The sequence below is a fragment of the Panthera leo genome, chromosome B3, assembly GCF_018350215.1.
Source record: "Panthera leo isolate Ple1 chromosome B3, P.leo_Ple1_pat1.1, whole genome shotgun sequence".
In the NCBI taxonomy this organism is placed as follows: Eukaryota; Metazoa; Chordata; class Mammalia; order Carnivora; family Felidae; genus Panthera; species Panthera leo.
The window spans coordinates 21,189,683-21,205,501 of NC_056684.1; the positions used below are offsets into that span (position 1 = coordinate 21,189,683).

At 43.4% G+C, this 15,819-nt stretch overlaps 1 protein-coding gene across 10 annotated transcripts in view; it reads left to right on the forward strand.

Moving 5' to 3' along the window:
- The window catches only part of FAN1 (FANCD2 and FANCI associated nuclease 1), a 34,133-nt gene that overhangs the window by 8,870 nt on the left and 9,444 nt on the right, over positions 1 to 15,819 (forward strand). For 8 of the 10 annotated variants that reach the window (XM_042941226.1, XM_042941223.1, XM_042941229.1 and 5 more), the window contains exons 5-8: positions 3,488 to 3,721; positions 8,843 to 8,974; positions 11,643 to 11,751; positions 12,890 to 13,009. In XM_042941226.1, coding sequence (XP_042797160.1) covers positions 3,488 to 3,721; positions 8,843 to 8,974; positions 11,643 to 11,751; positions 12,890 to 13,009 — 595 coding nt within the window. The remainder of the gene's footprint in view (positions 1 to 3,487; positions 3,722 to 8,842; positions 8,975 to 11,642; positions 11,752 to 12,889; positions 13,010 to 15,819) is intronic. The other 2 variants (XM_042941230.1, XM_042941233.1) reach the window with 2 other exon arrangements.

Genomic DNA, 15,819 nt, shown 5'->3' on the forward strand with positions numbered 1-15,819 from the left:
TTTTTTAAGTTTATTTACTTATTTTGAGAGAGACAGAGAGCAAGTAGGAAAGGGGCAGAGAGAGGGAGAGAGAAAGAATACCAAGCAGGCTCCGCACTGCCCGCGCAGAGCCTGATGTAGGGCTTGAACTCACAAAACCGTGGTATCATGACCTGAGCTGAAACTAAGAGTCAGACGCTTAACTGACTAAGCCACCCCAGTGCCCTCTCCGTGTAGTTTTGATTTGCATTTCCCTGATGGTAAGTGATGATGAGCATCTTTTCATGTGTTGGCCATCTGAATGTTTTCTTTGGAGAAATGTCTGTTCATATCTTCTGTTCATTTTTAAATTGTATTATTTATTTTTTGGGTATTGAGTTTTGTATTTTATTTATGGATTTTGGATACTATTTGATATGACATTTGCAAATATCTTCTCCCATCCAATAGATTGTCTTTTAGTTTTGTTGATTATTTCTTTTGCTGTGCAGAAGTTTTTTATTTTGATGTAGTCCCAATAGTTTATTTTTGCTTTTGTTTCCCTTGCCTCAGGAGACATAACTAGTAAGAAGTTGCTACAGCCAATGTCAAAGGGGTTACTGCCTGTCTCCTCTAAGGTTTTTATGATTTCCTGACTCACATTTAGGTCTTTAATCCATTTTGAATTTATTTTCATGTATGGTGTAAGGAAGTGGTTTCATTTTTTATTCTTCTGCGTGTTGCTGTCTAGTTTTCCCAACACCATTTGTTGAAGAGACTGTTTCCCATTGGATATTCTTTCCTGCTTTGTCAAGATTAATTGACCATATCATTGTAGGTTTATTTCTGGATTTTCTGTTCTATTGATCTATGTGTCTGTTTTTGTGCCAGTACCATACTGTTTGGATTACTGCGGCTTTGTCGGTGCCTGGCTGGCTCAGTTGGTAGAGCATGGGACTCTTGATCTCGGGGCTGTGAGTTCAAGCCCCACATTGGGTGTAAGGATTATGGATTACTACAGCTTTGTAATATAACTCGAGCTCTGCACTTGTGATGTCTCCAGCTTTGCCTTTCTTTTTCAAGATTGCTTTGGCTATTTGGGTTTTCTGTGGTTCCATACAAATTTTAAGCTTGTTTGTTCTAGTTCTGTGAAAAATGCTGTTGGTACTTTGACAGGAATGGCATTAAATGTGTAGATTGCTTTGGGTACTACAGACTTTTAACAATATTTGTTCTTCCAATCCATGGGCATGGAATGTCTCTTCAGTTTCTTTTATCAGTGTTTTATAGTTTTCAGAGTACAGGTCTTTCACCTCTTTGGTTAGGTTTATTCCTAGGTACCTTATTATTTTTGGTGCCATTGTAAATGAGGTTGTTTTCTTAATTTCTTTCTGTGGCTTCATAATTGTTATATAGAAATGCAGCAGATTTCTGTACATTGATTTTGTATCCTGCATTCTAAGTCCTTTCTATAATTGTATTCATTACATATTTTTTGTTAACCTTATATAACATTTTATAAGTAAGTGAACATTAAAATTAGCAAGCAACACTCTCTCAGTATAAGCACTAAGCATATGAACAGAAATAAAAGAAATAAGGTTAACTTTTTTTTTTTTTATTCCTAACTTTGGACTTGTAGGAGCATAAGATTCTCAAGGCTATTTTAGTTGTACTAAAATCACTGTCCTTCAAGACTGTACTTTATTTCTTCACTTTGTTTTAGAGCCTTGCACTTGCTGTCTCTGACAGCCCCATGTGAGGGCAGTGTCTTGTTATCTTACTCTGCTGTTATCATGAAGAAACAGAAAAAGGCGCATCATTTACACTTTCTTCATCCCAGTAGATAATCACTGTTCATTTTACCATGTTTTATGGTTCCTTCTGAACTCGGAGACTTGGCTGACTGCATTGCTGAGGCTCTGAATGAAGATGGAGGAATTGGACTCTTTTTATCAGTCTCTGTGGATGAGTGGTTCTCAATTAAATGGTGGTGTGATAAGAATCTCACCCCTGTCCCCTCATGCCTCTAGTGGTGGCATCGATTCCTACAACACCCCTAGAGATGCAGTACTTCTTTTAGGTTAATAGCTTCTGGGGGGTGACTTTGCTCTCCAGGGAACATCTGGAGGTATTTTTGATTGTCATGATGAAGAGGGAAGTGGGTGCTGCTAGCATTTAGTGAGGCCAGTGATGCTGCTGAGTATCCTGTAATGAATACCCTCCTCCCGTAACAGTGCCCTCCTCCCCAGCAAAGAATTGTGCCCAGATCTCGATAGTGCCAAGTTTGAGAAACGTTGATCTATTTTTTTTAATGTTTATTTATTTATTTTGAGAGAGAGAGTGAGTGTGCATGTGGGAGGGGCAGAGAGAAAGGAGAGAGAGAATCCCAAGCAGGCTCAGTGCTATCAGCACAGAGCCTGATGTAAGGCTCGATCCCATGAACCATGAGATCATGATCTGAGCTGAAATCAAAAGTCAGATGCTCAACCAACTGAGCCAACTGAGCCACCCAGGTGCCCTGAGAAACACTGTTCTAGATGGTATCCAAGTTGTGAGAGCTAGAGGGTCCATGTGGCCCTGAATTTAATTCAGACCTCCAAACCTACCTTGAAGGCATCCAGAATCAAACCAGGGTTTACAGAGGTTACCCTGGAGTGGAGATGCCTCTGGACCACTTTGCACACACACAACAGCACCAAATCTTGGTACCACTTCTTGGTGCATGAAAATATGCTGCCTAACCAATAGCCTTTGATAATGACATTTTGTTTTATTTTTTCAAATTTTAAAAAAAGTAATCTCTGTGTCTAACATGGGGCTCAAGCTCACAACCCCAAAATCAAGATTTGCATGCTCTCCTAACTAAGCTAGCCAAGCACCCCAATAATGACATTTAAAAAAAATAACTATTATTTAATCTGAATTGTCACTTGTCAAGAAGTGAAAATTGCTCATGTCAGATAGGTAATACTTTTATGAGTTTTCCTGGTATTTCACACATTCGTGACCAGTGTAAACCCTGTCTTGCCCTTTTATTGAGCCAAACCATGTGTGAAACTATTTGGAGATAACATTTCATTTAATCTTCACCATGTCCCTAGGTAGGCTCTGAGCCAAGAGAGGTTAAGTTATGCTCCAAAGTCACACAGCTGGAAGTGGTAGATTTGTTTTAGCGTAGAATAACGAATGCAACTTATCTTTATTTTATCTATAAGTAATTTGTAGGGGTGCCTTTGTGGCTCAATTGGTTAGGCATCTGACTCTGGATTTCAGTTCAGGTCATGATCTCAATGTTCATGAGTTTGAGCCATGTGTCAGGCTCCATACTGTCAGTGTGGATCCTCTCTCTGTGATTCTCTCTCTCTGCCCATCCCACACATGCGTGCTCCCTCTCTCACAAAATAAATAAACTTAAAAAAAAATGTATAAAAAATGAATGTTAATAGATGAGAATAATTTGTAAAATCTAACATCCAAATGCTTTTAAAAATACCAGAAATTTATTTCTATGTTGTACATTTTTCAGAGCTAAAGATTTGGCAGGAGAGTCACTGAGAGTCTGTAAAGGCCCTCGGGCTGTGTTTTCCCGGGTCTTGCTGCTATTTTCATTGACGGACTCCATGGAAGACGAGGAAGCTGCCTGTGGTGGTCAGGGACAGCTTTCTACTGTGCTTTTGGTCAATCTTGGCCGAATGGAGTTTCCTAGGTACACCATCAATCGGAAAACCCAAATCTTCCAAGATAGAGATGATCTCATCAGGTAAGATGATATTAACTCATTATAATAGCTGTGTGACTGAATGTATATAAAAGTTTTATTATTATTATTTACCAGTTACAGTAGAAACAGAAGTCAATAGCCAAAACAGTTTTTGAAGTTTTTTGTTTTTTGTTATCCTTCTGTCCCACTTGTGTACGTTTCTAAGACTATAAGGAGAATGTAGAAACATACCTAGATTAAGGTTGCCAAAACCAATGAGCTTTGAGTTAGAAACTTTTCCCTGGCTTATATTCCCAAATAGCTTTGGCAGGATACATTTTATAAATACAGATATTTGAACAAACCTGCCTTGTGAATATCTTGTTGGTTCAAACAAGGCTGAAGATAAATGTTTTCATGTAATAATGACTTAGATAAAGTGAATACTAACTTGTGTGCTGTATACTTGAATCACACACATGATAGTTTAGAAATTATCACTGATGTATTTTGGTACATGGACTCAGTGAATGTTTGGTTTGACTGGCCATAGAAGGTTTTGGTAAAGAGTGGTATAGGTCTTAGAGGAAAGAAAAATACTTAGATTTCCTTAAAAAAAAAAACCCATCACTTAAGAAAAATTAATTTGAATTCCTAAAATGGCACTTTTGATTCTTGACGTAAGATTTATGACTCAAATGTAACTGAAATAGATTCTGATCTCTGATTGCAGGAGAGTTGGTTATGTGTTGTCTAATGTGTGCTTTAAAAAATAACTTATTGAGGGGGCGGCTGGGTGGTTCAGTTGGTTTAGCATCTGACTCTTGATTTCTGCTCAGGTCATGATCTCACGGTCTGCGCAGACAATGCGAAGCCTACTTGGTACTCTTTCTCCCTCTTTCTCTGCCCCTCCCCTCCTTGTGCTTACTCTCTCTCTCAAATAAACATTTAAAAAAATAATTTACTGAAATTATTGAATCAAAGCAGCATCAGTGTAAACTGATTCCAGCCCAGTTTGCTTAGCTCTCAGGAAGCTCACTGTCTTGTTGGTGTTTGATTGGAATAAAATCTTCTAATAAGAATATTTCCTTACTCTGGTTTGAGTTGTCCCATGTCTTTTACCTTTTCATTTTTAGTGACTTGCTGCTGTTCTTTCTCGTGAGACTGTGTATGCTGAAACTAAGTTTCGGTCTCTCTGTACTAATGACCTATAAGACCATTCTTTGCCTCAGTTTCTTCATCTGTGAACAGGGAGAATAATAGTGTATTCCTCCAGATCTGTGCTAATACACGTAAAGTGCTTAGTCCTTGGTCCCTGGGGTTTGCTTAGTATGTCCTAGTATTATCATTGTCCTTATTACTGGTATATCTAAGGGAGATTACTTTTTAGTTCTATGATTGACATAACCATGGTTGACAAGTTCAAAAGTGGGGGAGCTAGGGTGAAAAACTAAACCATCCTAGATTCTCGTGAGAAAGTAGGTATCCTGTAAATAAAAAAAATAATTAAAACTTCTTTTGTTATGCAAAGGACATTAGCATGTTAATGAAATTAGATTTAACTGACTTCAGGAATGGTAATTATATAATACCTGGTGATATGATACCTAGTCTGAGAAATCTTTTTGGCCACCTTGGTACTTAAAATAACTTATCCTGTCTTTTCTTTTTTCTCATTTATTCAACATATATGAGCTGATTGTTGAGTATCTATTACGTGCCTCAGTGGTGGGGTTACAACATGATCAGATGGGGTTTTGCCTCCATGGGGTTATGTTTTCCTAGGGGAGATAGAAAATAAGAATAATTGTAGCATGTGAAAAGTGCTTTGATGATTGAGGGGTTGGCCGGGGAAGTTTTGCTTTGCAGAGAAAGTGCCCCTGGAGAGGTAACATTTGGATTGAGACTCAAGATTGAGGGGGAGCCAGCCATGCAGGGAGCATGTGCAACAGGCCCTGAGGCAGGAGCCAACTTGCTGAGTCAGAGAAACTCAGAAGACCTCTGTGGCCACAGCCCTAGGGGCAGTAGGGCAAGCCCCAGAGGTCAGACAGGAATGCAGAGCTGGGGATGCTCAGCCTCAGAAGCCCTCTGGACAGACTCAGTCATGCTCTCTGAGCAGTGGGCAGCCATTGAAGAGGTTATGGCAGAGGAGTGATCTGTTTCATATTTTCTGAAAGCATCCTGTGGAGTAGTGGGTGGAAGGAAGCCAGGGAAGCTACGAGAAGGCTGACTAACTTGGTGGCCTAGGCTAAGGTCTTGACTGGTGGCAGCGGCAGTGAGGTGAATGGGTGAGATATTTTGGAAGGATAAGAGACAAGCCTTGATTATGGTTATGACTAGACACAGTGGGAGAATCAGGGAGGGCTCTAGTGTTCTGACTCGGCTGGTGGTACCCTCGATGAGCTGGGGATTGGGAGAGAGGCGGTGGGAAGGATGGCAGTGCTGGGAGGGGAGCGGTGTTTGGGATGCCCGCTAGCCGTTCAGGTGAGACTGTGAGCATTTGGAGTCACCCCATGTGGACGGTGTTGGAAGCCATGGAGCTGGATAGACCCCTCAGGGGGAAGAGAAGGAAGGGGCCGTGGCAGCCAGAGTTTGTCAGGTGGAGTGGAGGAGTGTCCAGGAAAGTGGGGGGAAGATTAGGAGCACGTGTGGCATGGAAGCCTAGAGAAGAGTGTTTCAAGGAGGGGCAGTCTTGTGTCTGCAGTCACTAGGGGACTGAGTAGATGTGGAGCCGGAGGTAGAACTGTCGGATTTGGCGAGATGTGCGTAGTTGGTGGCCCGTGCAAGAGCCGCTTTAGTGGAATGTGTGGAGGGTGATGGGGATGCCAGCAGCCATTCTGGGAAGAAGGGGAGGCAGAGGATGGCTCTGAAACAGCCACTGCTGCAGTGGGGTATGAGGGCAAGCAGTTTTGTTCTGCTGTTTTAAGGGTGGCAGATACAAGGGTGCCTGTGCACTCAAGCACTGATAACCGATGGAAAAGGAGAGGCTGGCCAGAAGGAAAGAGGGGATAGCCAGAGGGCAGAAAGCTGTGGGGAGATGGGACGGTCTGGGGTCCAGAGGGCCGGAGGGAGGGTAGATGTGTGGGCAGGGGTGAGGCTGCAGTGATGAGAACCCAAGAGGGCCCCTCGAGTGGCCTTTGCCCCTGCTGGAGAGGTCTGATGGGGAAGCTTGCATGGCGAATGTGGCTGGGAAGGCAAAGATAGGAAGGAGCAGTCCTGCAGGGCGGGCAGGGGCCAGTGAGCCTGGCTCTGTGGTTTTCTTCAGCACCATTCAGGGACCTGGGCACAGGCTCAGAGTGGTCAGCCTGGACACTGTGATGAGGGTGGCCCTGATGAACAATGTGAATTCACCAGCGAGTGGTGGCTGGTTGACACCAGGTGGGGCATGGAGGCCTGCAGGACAGGACACGGTTATGGCTGGGGAAGGGGTCATGGTGGGTCTTGGCAAAGTTGGGGAATTGTTGCCATCATAAGAGAGCTGGAAGGATTGGAGGTGGAGGTCAGTGAATGAAATGCTCAAAATGAAGATATTGAGGGTGATGCAGTGCATCAGAGACAGAGGTTCAGAACAGCTGTGGTGTGGGTAGCAGAAGGGAGGTGAGTAAAGGGTTATTGGCCAGGAGGTCTTGAAACTGAGCGTGCTGTGTATCCTCACAGACATTGAAGTCACATGCCATTGTGGCTGGAGACCTGAGGCAGAGCAAGACAGAAGATAGGAGGCCAGCAGGTGCCCTCGAGGAGAAGCACGGGCTTCCAAGGAATGGGGGCTTTCAAGGAGGGGAGAGTGATTGGGAAGCAGCTGGGAAGAAAGGTGGACTCCTCCATTTGTCTCTGGGCGGGGAGGGCTGAGAGAAGAGCCCTCCCCTGCTGGAGAGGGCTGCAGGGGGAGCTGGGAAGGAGCCTTGTTCTCCTGAGGTGGCAGGAGACACCTGGGTGGGGGGGAGGGGTTGAGATGGGAGAGGTGCTGCCAGTGGGAGGTTCTGGCAGCACCAGGGAGGTGTGGATGAGAGGAGGGCTGATGACCCTTTCCAGTGGCAATGAGGGGAGATGAGGCACGAGGGGGTCGGTTGGCTCTGTGGGGCTTGTTGAGGCCACGAGGCTGGGAGTATGGGGCCTGCTCCTGACACTCCTGGCCATGGAGGTGCTCCTGCCAGGCTGGGCCAGCCTCCAGACAGTTCTCTCTGTTGTGTTCTCCTTTCTTATGGACCTCGGGAATGTCCCATAGCATTTTATAAGAGAATTAGATCTACAAATTTGTGAGCAAATTTTTCCATTTAGAGGCAATTTGTTTTTATTTTTATGTGAGTACATTTGCACACAATGATAGTGCGTGCTTTTCTTTTAGGTGTGAGCCCAAAATACAGTGACCATGTATGCAGTGTCACTTGGGCAGATGTCTCTGTTTTGGGTGTATCTAAAGATGCAATGAGGAGTTGTCTTTCTTCAGCTAAGTGGTTTCATAACCTGTCAGCATTGCTGTCTCCCAAAGAATGCATCTTTGGGTGATATCACCCAAAGTCTGGCTACATCTGCCTAAATGATTAGGTTACCAGATCCACGCCTTAATGTGACTTTGAAGTCACTTACTGTTTACATGGTTGCTGCCAGATTGCTGAATGAATGAGTACCAAGAATCAGAAATGATGAGCTGATGAATATTACATTTGTCTATGGAACATGTTAATGTATGATACAGTGTGACTGTTTTTCTCCTCCTAGCTGGGTAGCCTGTATTCTTTTAGGTTACTTTAGGGCAGTAATATGCTATTATTAGAATCAAATCTATCTATCTATCTATCTATCTATCTATTTATTTATTTATTTATTTAAATTAATCTTTATTTATTTTTGAGAGAGAGAGAGAGACAGAGTGTGAGCAGGGGAGGAACAGAGAGAGAGGAAGACACAGAATCCAAAGCAGGTTCCAGGCTCTGAGCTGTCAGCACAGAGCCTGACGCGGGGCTCGAACCCACGAACTGCGAGATCATGACCTGAGCCAAAGTCAGATGCTCAACTGACTGAGCCACCCAGGTGCCCCTAGAATCAAATTTAAATAACCCCTATATTTTCAGAAACACACTCTTACCCTTCAGAATTAGATCCTGGGGATAGGATGTGGTATTTTTTATGTAAATGTTCATTCACATTTGAAACTTGGATGGTGTGGGGCTTTTCTCCCAGATACGCAGTGGCCGCGCACATGCTGAGTGACATTTCTACTGCAATGGCCAATGGGAACTGGAAAGAAGCTAAAGAGCTCTCTCAATGTGCAAAAAGTGATTGGAACAAACTGAAAAACCACCCTTCCCTGAGGTGAGATCTTTTCTAGGTGCCTGTCAAAGTTTACTTAGGATCAAGTTGTTTCAACCACTTGAGGTAATTCTCTTCAGGAAGAACTTACTCCTTTTGTTCTGTGGTCAAAGCAGCTGTGCAGTTGAATTCCCCACTTGCTTTGCATACCCACAGTGTTGTGTGAAATAGAAGGAAATGTCTGAAAGTCTGAAGTGAATTTTAGATAACTCAGATCGCTTGCACCAGGCATTGGAGTGAACAAATGGCTTTCCATTTGCCATCTTTTTTTTAAATTGAGATATAATTGACATATAGTATTTGTTTCAGGTGTACAGTATGATGATTTGATATTTATATAAATATTGCAAAATGATCATCACAGTAAGTCTAGTTAACATCCATCACCATAGTTACAAAAGTTTTTTCTGCTCTCTTAACAACTTTGAATTATGTAGTACAGTCTCATTAACTATAGTCCCTATACTGTACATTACATCCCAATGGCTTACTTTATAACTGAAAGTTCGTACCTTTTAATTACCTTCACCCTTTTTGTGCACTCTCCCACCCCCTTAACTTAACCATCTTTTGGCATGTTGGCTTCTCTGAGTATTGGTCAGCTGAACTGAGATGTGGGGGAAACCCAGCAGCAGGACAGACGTGGAGTGAGCCATGCTAGATGCGTTCTTCCAATAGAAATTCAAGTAGATGTTAATCTGAAAAGGAAAACTGAATTGCATATTTTCTTCAAAAGTTCAAGTATACAGCACATGATTATTTTTTTCCCTTGATAACTGTTAAGCATACTCTGTATTTGTTAAGAAATTTTATTCCTTTGGGGCGCCTGGGTGGCTCAGTCACTTAACCAACTTCAGCTCAGGTCAGGTTTGTGAGTTCGGGCCCCTCATTAGGCTTTCTGCTGTCAGCACACAGAGCCTGCTTCAGATCCTCTGTCCCCCTCTGGCTGCCCCTCCCCCACATGCATTCTCTCTCTCTCTCTCTCTCTCTCTCCCTCTCTCTCTCTCAAACATTTTTTTAAAAAAGGAGATTTTATTCCTTTATTTTTACATAGGGGTGAGACAAATTTATATTATTAAATACCTCTTTCAAAAAAACATTTAGGACATAAACTGTGGGGAATAAGCTTAGGAATTCCCTGAGCCTGCACTGATGAGTTAACAAGGCATAAAGAATTACAAAGCCATAGGATGCTCACACCCAAGTCTGGGTAAACAAGATTAGGTAAGTGGTATAGAGGGGGCGGGGCAAAGGCCCCAGTATAGAACAAAGATCTATGAGATAAACAAGATTAGGTATTCAGGGTTGAAATGCCCCCCAGTTTAGTACTATAGCAGAAAGCTGCTGTCACAGGAAGGAAGGACCAAATTAGGTTAACAGGTAAATAGGGCTATAAAGTTGCCCAGAGAGGTGCTAACAAAAGACTCAGAGGTTACATGCTCTGTCTTTCTTGTCCCCTAGGCCAGTTTAGGTAAACAGAGGTGGTGCCTCACATCTGCTGTAAACAACCTTCCACTGGGCACCAGGATTTTGTTTTATATTAACCCAAACGCCTAACCCCGTATATCTTGAAAACCCCCTTTCCCTCACGTCCATGAGTTAATGTTCACAGTTTCATTGTCCCTTTGTGCACATCCATCACCATGTTTGTAAGCCTTCTGATCCTAATAAAAACGGAGCAAGGACCCTAATGGCTTCCCATTAGCTATCTCTCACATTTTAATCCTGTGTCCCGCTTTCTTGCTTGACAAGAGAGAACTCTAGACCCAGAGTCTACAACAATAAACTTCATACAGAAATACTAATGACTTAAAAACCATTGCCAGGAAAATGGCCTTTAAAGCTAAAAAAAAGAACTGAATATTTTGCCCATATTTCGTTTGGAAGTATTCTGTACTTCAGACACAAGGTTGAGCCATTCACTTAATGGCCTTTCTAGTTTCTAGAAATGAGGTAACCAATGTAGAGTTGTTACTCCTGTGATGTGCATATACATTGGAAGATTTTCTTTCTTAGGACAGGTTAGGTAAATTTGGTAACATTTCTCACACCAAACAGCAAGACAAACCATTAAAACAAATTAGTAGATTATTTTCTTCATTAAAAAAAGAAAAATCATAGCCAAGGTGTTAGATTACTGTAGAGCAGAGGTTGGTGGATGACTCTTGTGAAGGGTCGGCTGGTCGGTGTTTAGGCCTCTGCAGGCCGGGCGGCGGCTGCTACTGCTGCTGACCTTTGCTGCTGCAGCACTGAAGTGGCCACGGGCGGGCTGTGAATGAATGAGCAGGGCGGTGTGCCAACACTATTTAGGGAGTGAGATTTGAGTTTCATATAATTTTCACATGCCACAGACTATTATTGTCCTTTTGATTTATTTTACTCACTTAAAAATGCGAAAACCATTCTAAGTTTGCAGGACATACAAAATCAGCTAGCGGGCGCAGGATTTGGCCTTAGTTTGCTGACCTCCAGCTTAGGATATTTCCGCTTGTTCTTATTTTACTCCACTGAGTGACCAAGGAGATGGTGGCTGGCTATAAGAAAGTAGGTTTGTGGTGTAGAACTTTGTGTACAGCTGCCAGTATTTAGAATCTATCTTTGTCACTTCTCATGACTATCTTGCAACAAATAAATCAGATGGCTGAACTGTTGGTATCCATCTTCATTTTAGATACCATGAGAATTTACCACTCTTTCTGCGCTGCTTTACTGTCGGGTGGATTTACACAAGGATTCTGTCCCGTACTGTTGAAATATTGCAGCGACTTCACTTGTATGAGGTTAGAGCACAAGCCCCGACCCCTGGCTTTTACTGCTGTGCCAGCGATGAGTTGTGTGGGGGAGCCTGCTTAGTCCGCACACAGTAATGTCATGAAAGCAGACGTGATGTGGCCAGCCTGCTGTCTTCAGGGTTAATAGGAAGAGGGCCGAGGAGGACCAATCGCTTCATCTGCTTGTGACTGGCTGCGTGTGCACCAGGACGGCCTGGGGATCATGGACGGAGCTGTGCAGGAAGCCTCAGCCTGAGTCTGTGTCACAATTCCATGTGTGACTTGTGAGGTCTCCAGAAATCTCTGAGGTGGAAACCTCCTATCTGCTTGCCCTGATGACCAGCACGGACCACCGGGAAATAATTTAAAATCACAAATCGGAAAATCAGTCATATCCTTCCCTGTACGAAACTGAATGAAATGGCTAGAGTTAACTATTGTTATGTTAACATTTCTGTATGGAAAATGCTATTTTACAAAGAGGATACACAGAACCCAGGCCTCTTGTCACGGGTTCACGAAACCCAAGAGGATCATGGGATTGGCTGTGGGAAGTTTGTGAACCCCACAAGTGAGTTATATGGGGGTTTGTGCGTACTTTTCTGAAGGGAATCATTAGATGTTTCCAAGAGATCCATGAACCACAAAAACTGAACAGTGTGTGTATAGATCTAGACCAGAAAGTTTCCCTATTGAGGTGGGGTGGGGTGTTTGGGGTGTTTGGATGAAGACTCTGCTCATTCCTGTCCTGCCCCCCATTCATTCCTCACACCCTTGGCCCTGTGACCTACTGTATTCCCAGAAGCATGCGGCCTTATAGCCCCTGACCAGTGCTTGGCCGCTGGAACTTGACTGTGCAGCCCTGCGCCAGTTGACTTGGTTTGTAGAGAATATCAAGCAGTGTTGACAGAACGTTTGCTCACTCACCAGTTGGTAGGAGACCTGGGTGAAAAGTGGGGATGCCTCATGGGCTCGGGCCTGCTCCAGAGGGGACATCTCAGTCTTCTCATTCCGGGGTCCTCGGCCTTTTAGAGTGGAACACGTGTGTTATAAAAATATACTTTGCCAATCTTCTTGGCCACTAACTGTAGTTACTTTCTCGGGTATGTATGAGCCTAATGAACTTACTTTGTTGTTGTTGCAACAGGAAGCAGTCAAGGAACTTGAAAACCTCTTGTCACAGAAAGTGTATTGTCCTGACAGCAGAGGCCGGTGGTGGGATAGATTGGCTCTCAACTTACACCAGCACTTGAAACGCCTTGAACCGGTATTCAGTAACTAGATACACCCTGAGCCTTTTTAAACTTTTGCATAAATTAAAATACATAGCAAACTGTTAATACCTTAGAATTCTAAGTGTAATTAGAATATGTATTTTTTTTTTAACATTTCTTCTTTTGTCTGTGTTCTTCCAACCCCCTCCCCCCAAAACTAACAGGGATGCTAATAGAAGTGTTACAATGAAGACAGGACACTTTCTTGTTGTCTTCACTGATTTGGAACGTGGGTTGGTAGTGGGGCTGTGTGTTGGGATTTAGGAATTCGAGATCTAGGAATTAAGGGAGCAGGAGACTTAGAGGTCCCGTCCTCATTTTGGAAATGGTGATGTCACTCATTTGTTGCATGGGGCCTCCAGGTAGAAAGTCTGACGGAAGAGGTTTCTTTCCATGGGGAAATGTATTGTCTGACTAATGCAGCAGGCCACCTTCTCTTCTGGGTGCTGGTATTCTTTGTGGCAGGGACCTTGGGAGTCCAGGATCCCGGTTACTGCCAGGGCTGAGCAGGGTGGAGCTTCCACAGGCAGCTTCTGCTGAGCCCAGTGGTGACAGTGGCTCTTTGTGTGGCCGCCTGAGGTTCCTGCCTGGCAGCCCTGCATTTGTGTTGAATGGAGGGGACTGTGCCTTGGGAAGCTTTTGTTTTTTTCCAGCAGCAACTTTAAGTGAATCAGGGTGATGTGGGGGTGGAAAAGTTGACCAAGGGTGTGGAAGTAGGACATACTATTTTTACTGCCTTAAACTGAAAAAGTGCCTTGTTACCTAAAGTGCTTCAAGCCCGTGAAGCCTGTTTTCTTCTTCGGAGGCGGGTGTGCTTCCTTACCTCTCGCTGTTTGCTCAGGCTGAAATAGCAAGAGACTGTATCCGTTAGCCCACAGCCAAAGGCAGAGAAAGGCTGTTTCTGTTGCCTCTTTCTTTCGCTGAAAGGGCTTGGATCTCCCCCCTGTTCACAGCTCCATCAAGAGGAGCCTTCACTTAGGTGCACAGAGGGAGACGAGTTGAGCTTATTTTTGAGACCTCTAGAAAATCCTAGTTCCTTTTAGCCCTTTCTCAGAGATCGTACTGGCCACACTCACAGTCTTCATCATTTTGTTACCATCCTGCTCATTTCTTTACCTCAGTCTCCAGCGAAGGAATTCATCAGCAGAGTTCTTATTCTTGCAAAGTGCTCAGCAGCTGGGCCAGGCCGAGGGGGGTAGCTGGCCATCCCCTCCCTGTGGTGGAGCTGAATCAGTGTCTCCTTCACTCTTACTGATTCCTTTGACTGCTCAACTCCTGATGGCCTGATCTTTCACTAATGTTCAGAGTGGCTGTTTTTGTTGTTGTAGTATTTTTTTTTACTTTTTATTTTTTTTAAGCAATAAGACATTTATTCTTTTCTATTTAATTTTTTTAATGTTTAATTATTTTTGAGAGAGAGAAAAAGAGAGAGCATGAGCAGGGGAGGGGTGGAGAGAGAGGAAGACACAGAATCTGAAGCAGGATCCAGGCTCCAAGCTGTCAGCACAGAGCCCGACATGGAGCTCGAACTCATGGGCCATGAGATCATGACCTGAGTCAAAGTCAGACGGATGCTCAACCGACTGAGCCATCCAGGCACCCCTGTTTTTACTTTTTATTCTTATTGTACTAAATAATATAACACATAAAACTTGCCATTTGAATAATTTTTGGGGTACATTAGTGGCATTAATTGGGGTACATTCAGCTGCATTAATTATAATCATAGTGTTTGTGCAAACATCACCACTGTTTCCAAAACTTGTCATCACTCCAATAGAAACTGTGTGGCCATTGAGTAGTGGCTCCTTGTTCCCTCTTCCCCCATAGCCCCCACTGATCTCCAGTCTTCTGTTTCTATGAATTTGCCTCTTCTAGATATTTCATGGAAGTGAAATAGTACAATATTTGATCTTTCGTGGCTCAGCTTATTTCACTGAGCAGCCTGTCCTCCAGGTTCATCCATGTTGTAGCAGGTGTCAGAATTTCCTTCCTTTTTAAGGCTGAATAATACTGCATTGTACATGGAGACCACATTGTGTTCATTTATTCTTCTGTTGATGGACATTGGGGTTGTTTCCACCTTTTGGTTGTTAAGAATAACACTGCTGTGATTACGGGTGTATAAATATCTGTTCAAAACTCTGCTTTCAGTTCTTTTGGGTAAAACCCAGCAGTGGAATTGCTGGGTCATGTGGTAATTCTGTGTTTAGCTTTTTGAGGAACTGCTTACCAATTTTCAGTATTGAGTCATTTTTACGTTCCTGCCAGCAATGCATGCGGGTTCTAGTTTCTCCCACATCCTTGAAAACACTTACTATTTTCCTTTTTTATGATTTAGTCATCCTGTTAGGTGTGAAGTGGTTTTCAGTTGTGGTTTTCAGTATTTTTGTTTATTTGTGCAACTCTGAATAACCTTAGGAAATGCATTTAAGTCCTCCAAACCCAAGATTCTTCTCCCTGTAAATGAGGGGTCTAGACCAGCTCTGTGGTTCCTGAGTGCACATGAAACTTAACTGGCAGCTCTGAAGTGGTCAGATGCCTGTCCCCCACTCCCACTCCTGCTCAGAGATGCCCATTTATGCAGATCAGAGGTGGAGAACACATGTATGTTTTCAGAGCTCCCCGGGTGGTGCTCTGAGAACCACTGAGTCAAGTCTTTCTGTCAGTCTTCTCCAGCCTGTTACCCATGGGCATCTCTAACTTTCTCAGTCTCCCTGAGGGTGTGGTAGCTGAGATTTGCCCTGTCTGCAGATATAACTGGGAAATAGTGTCAGACATTTATAGTTAGGGATTATGATTC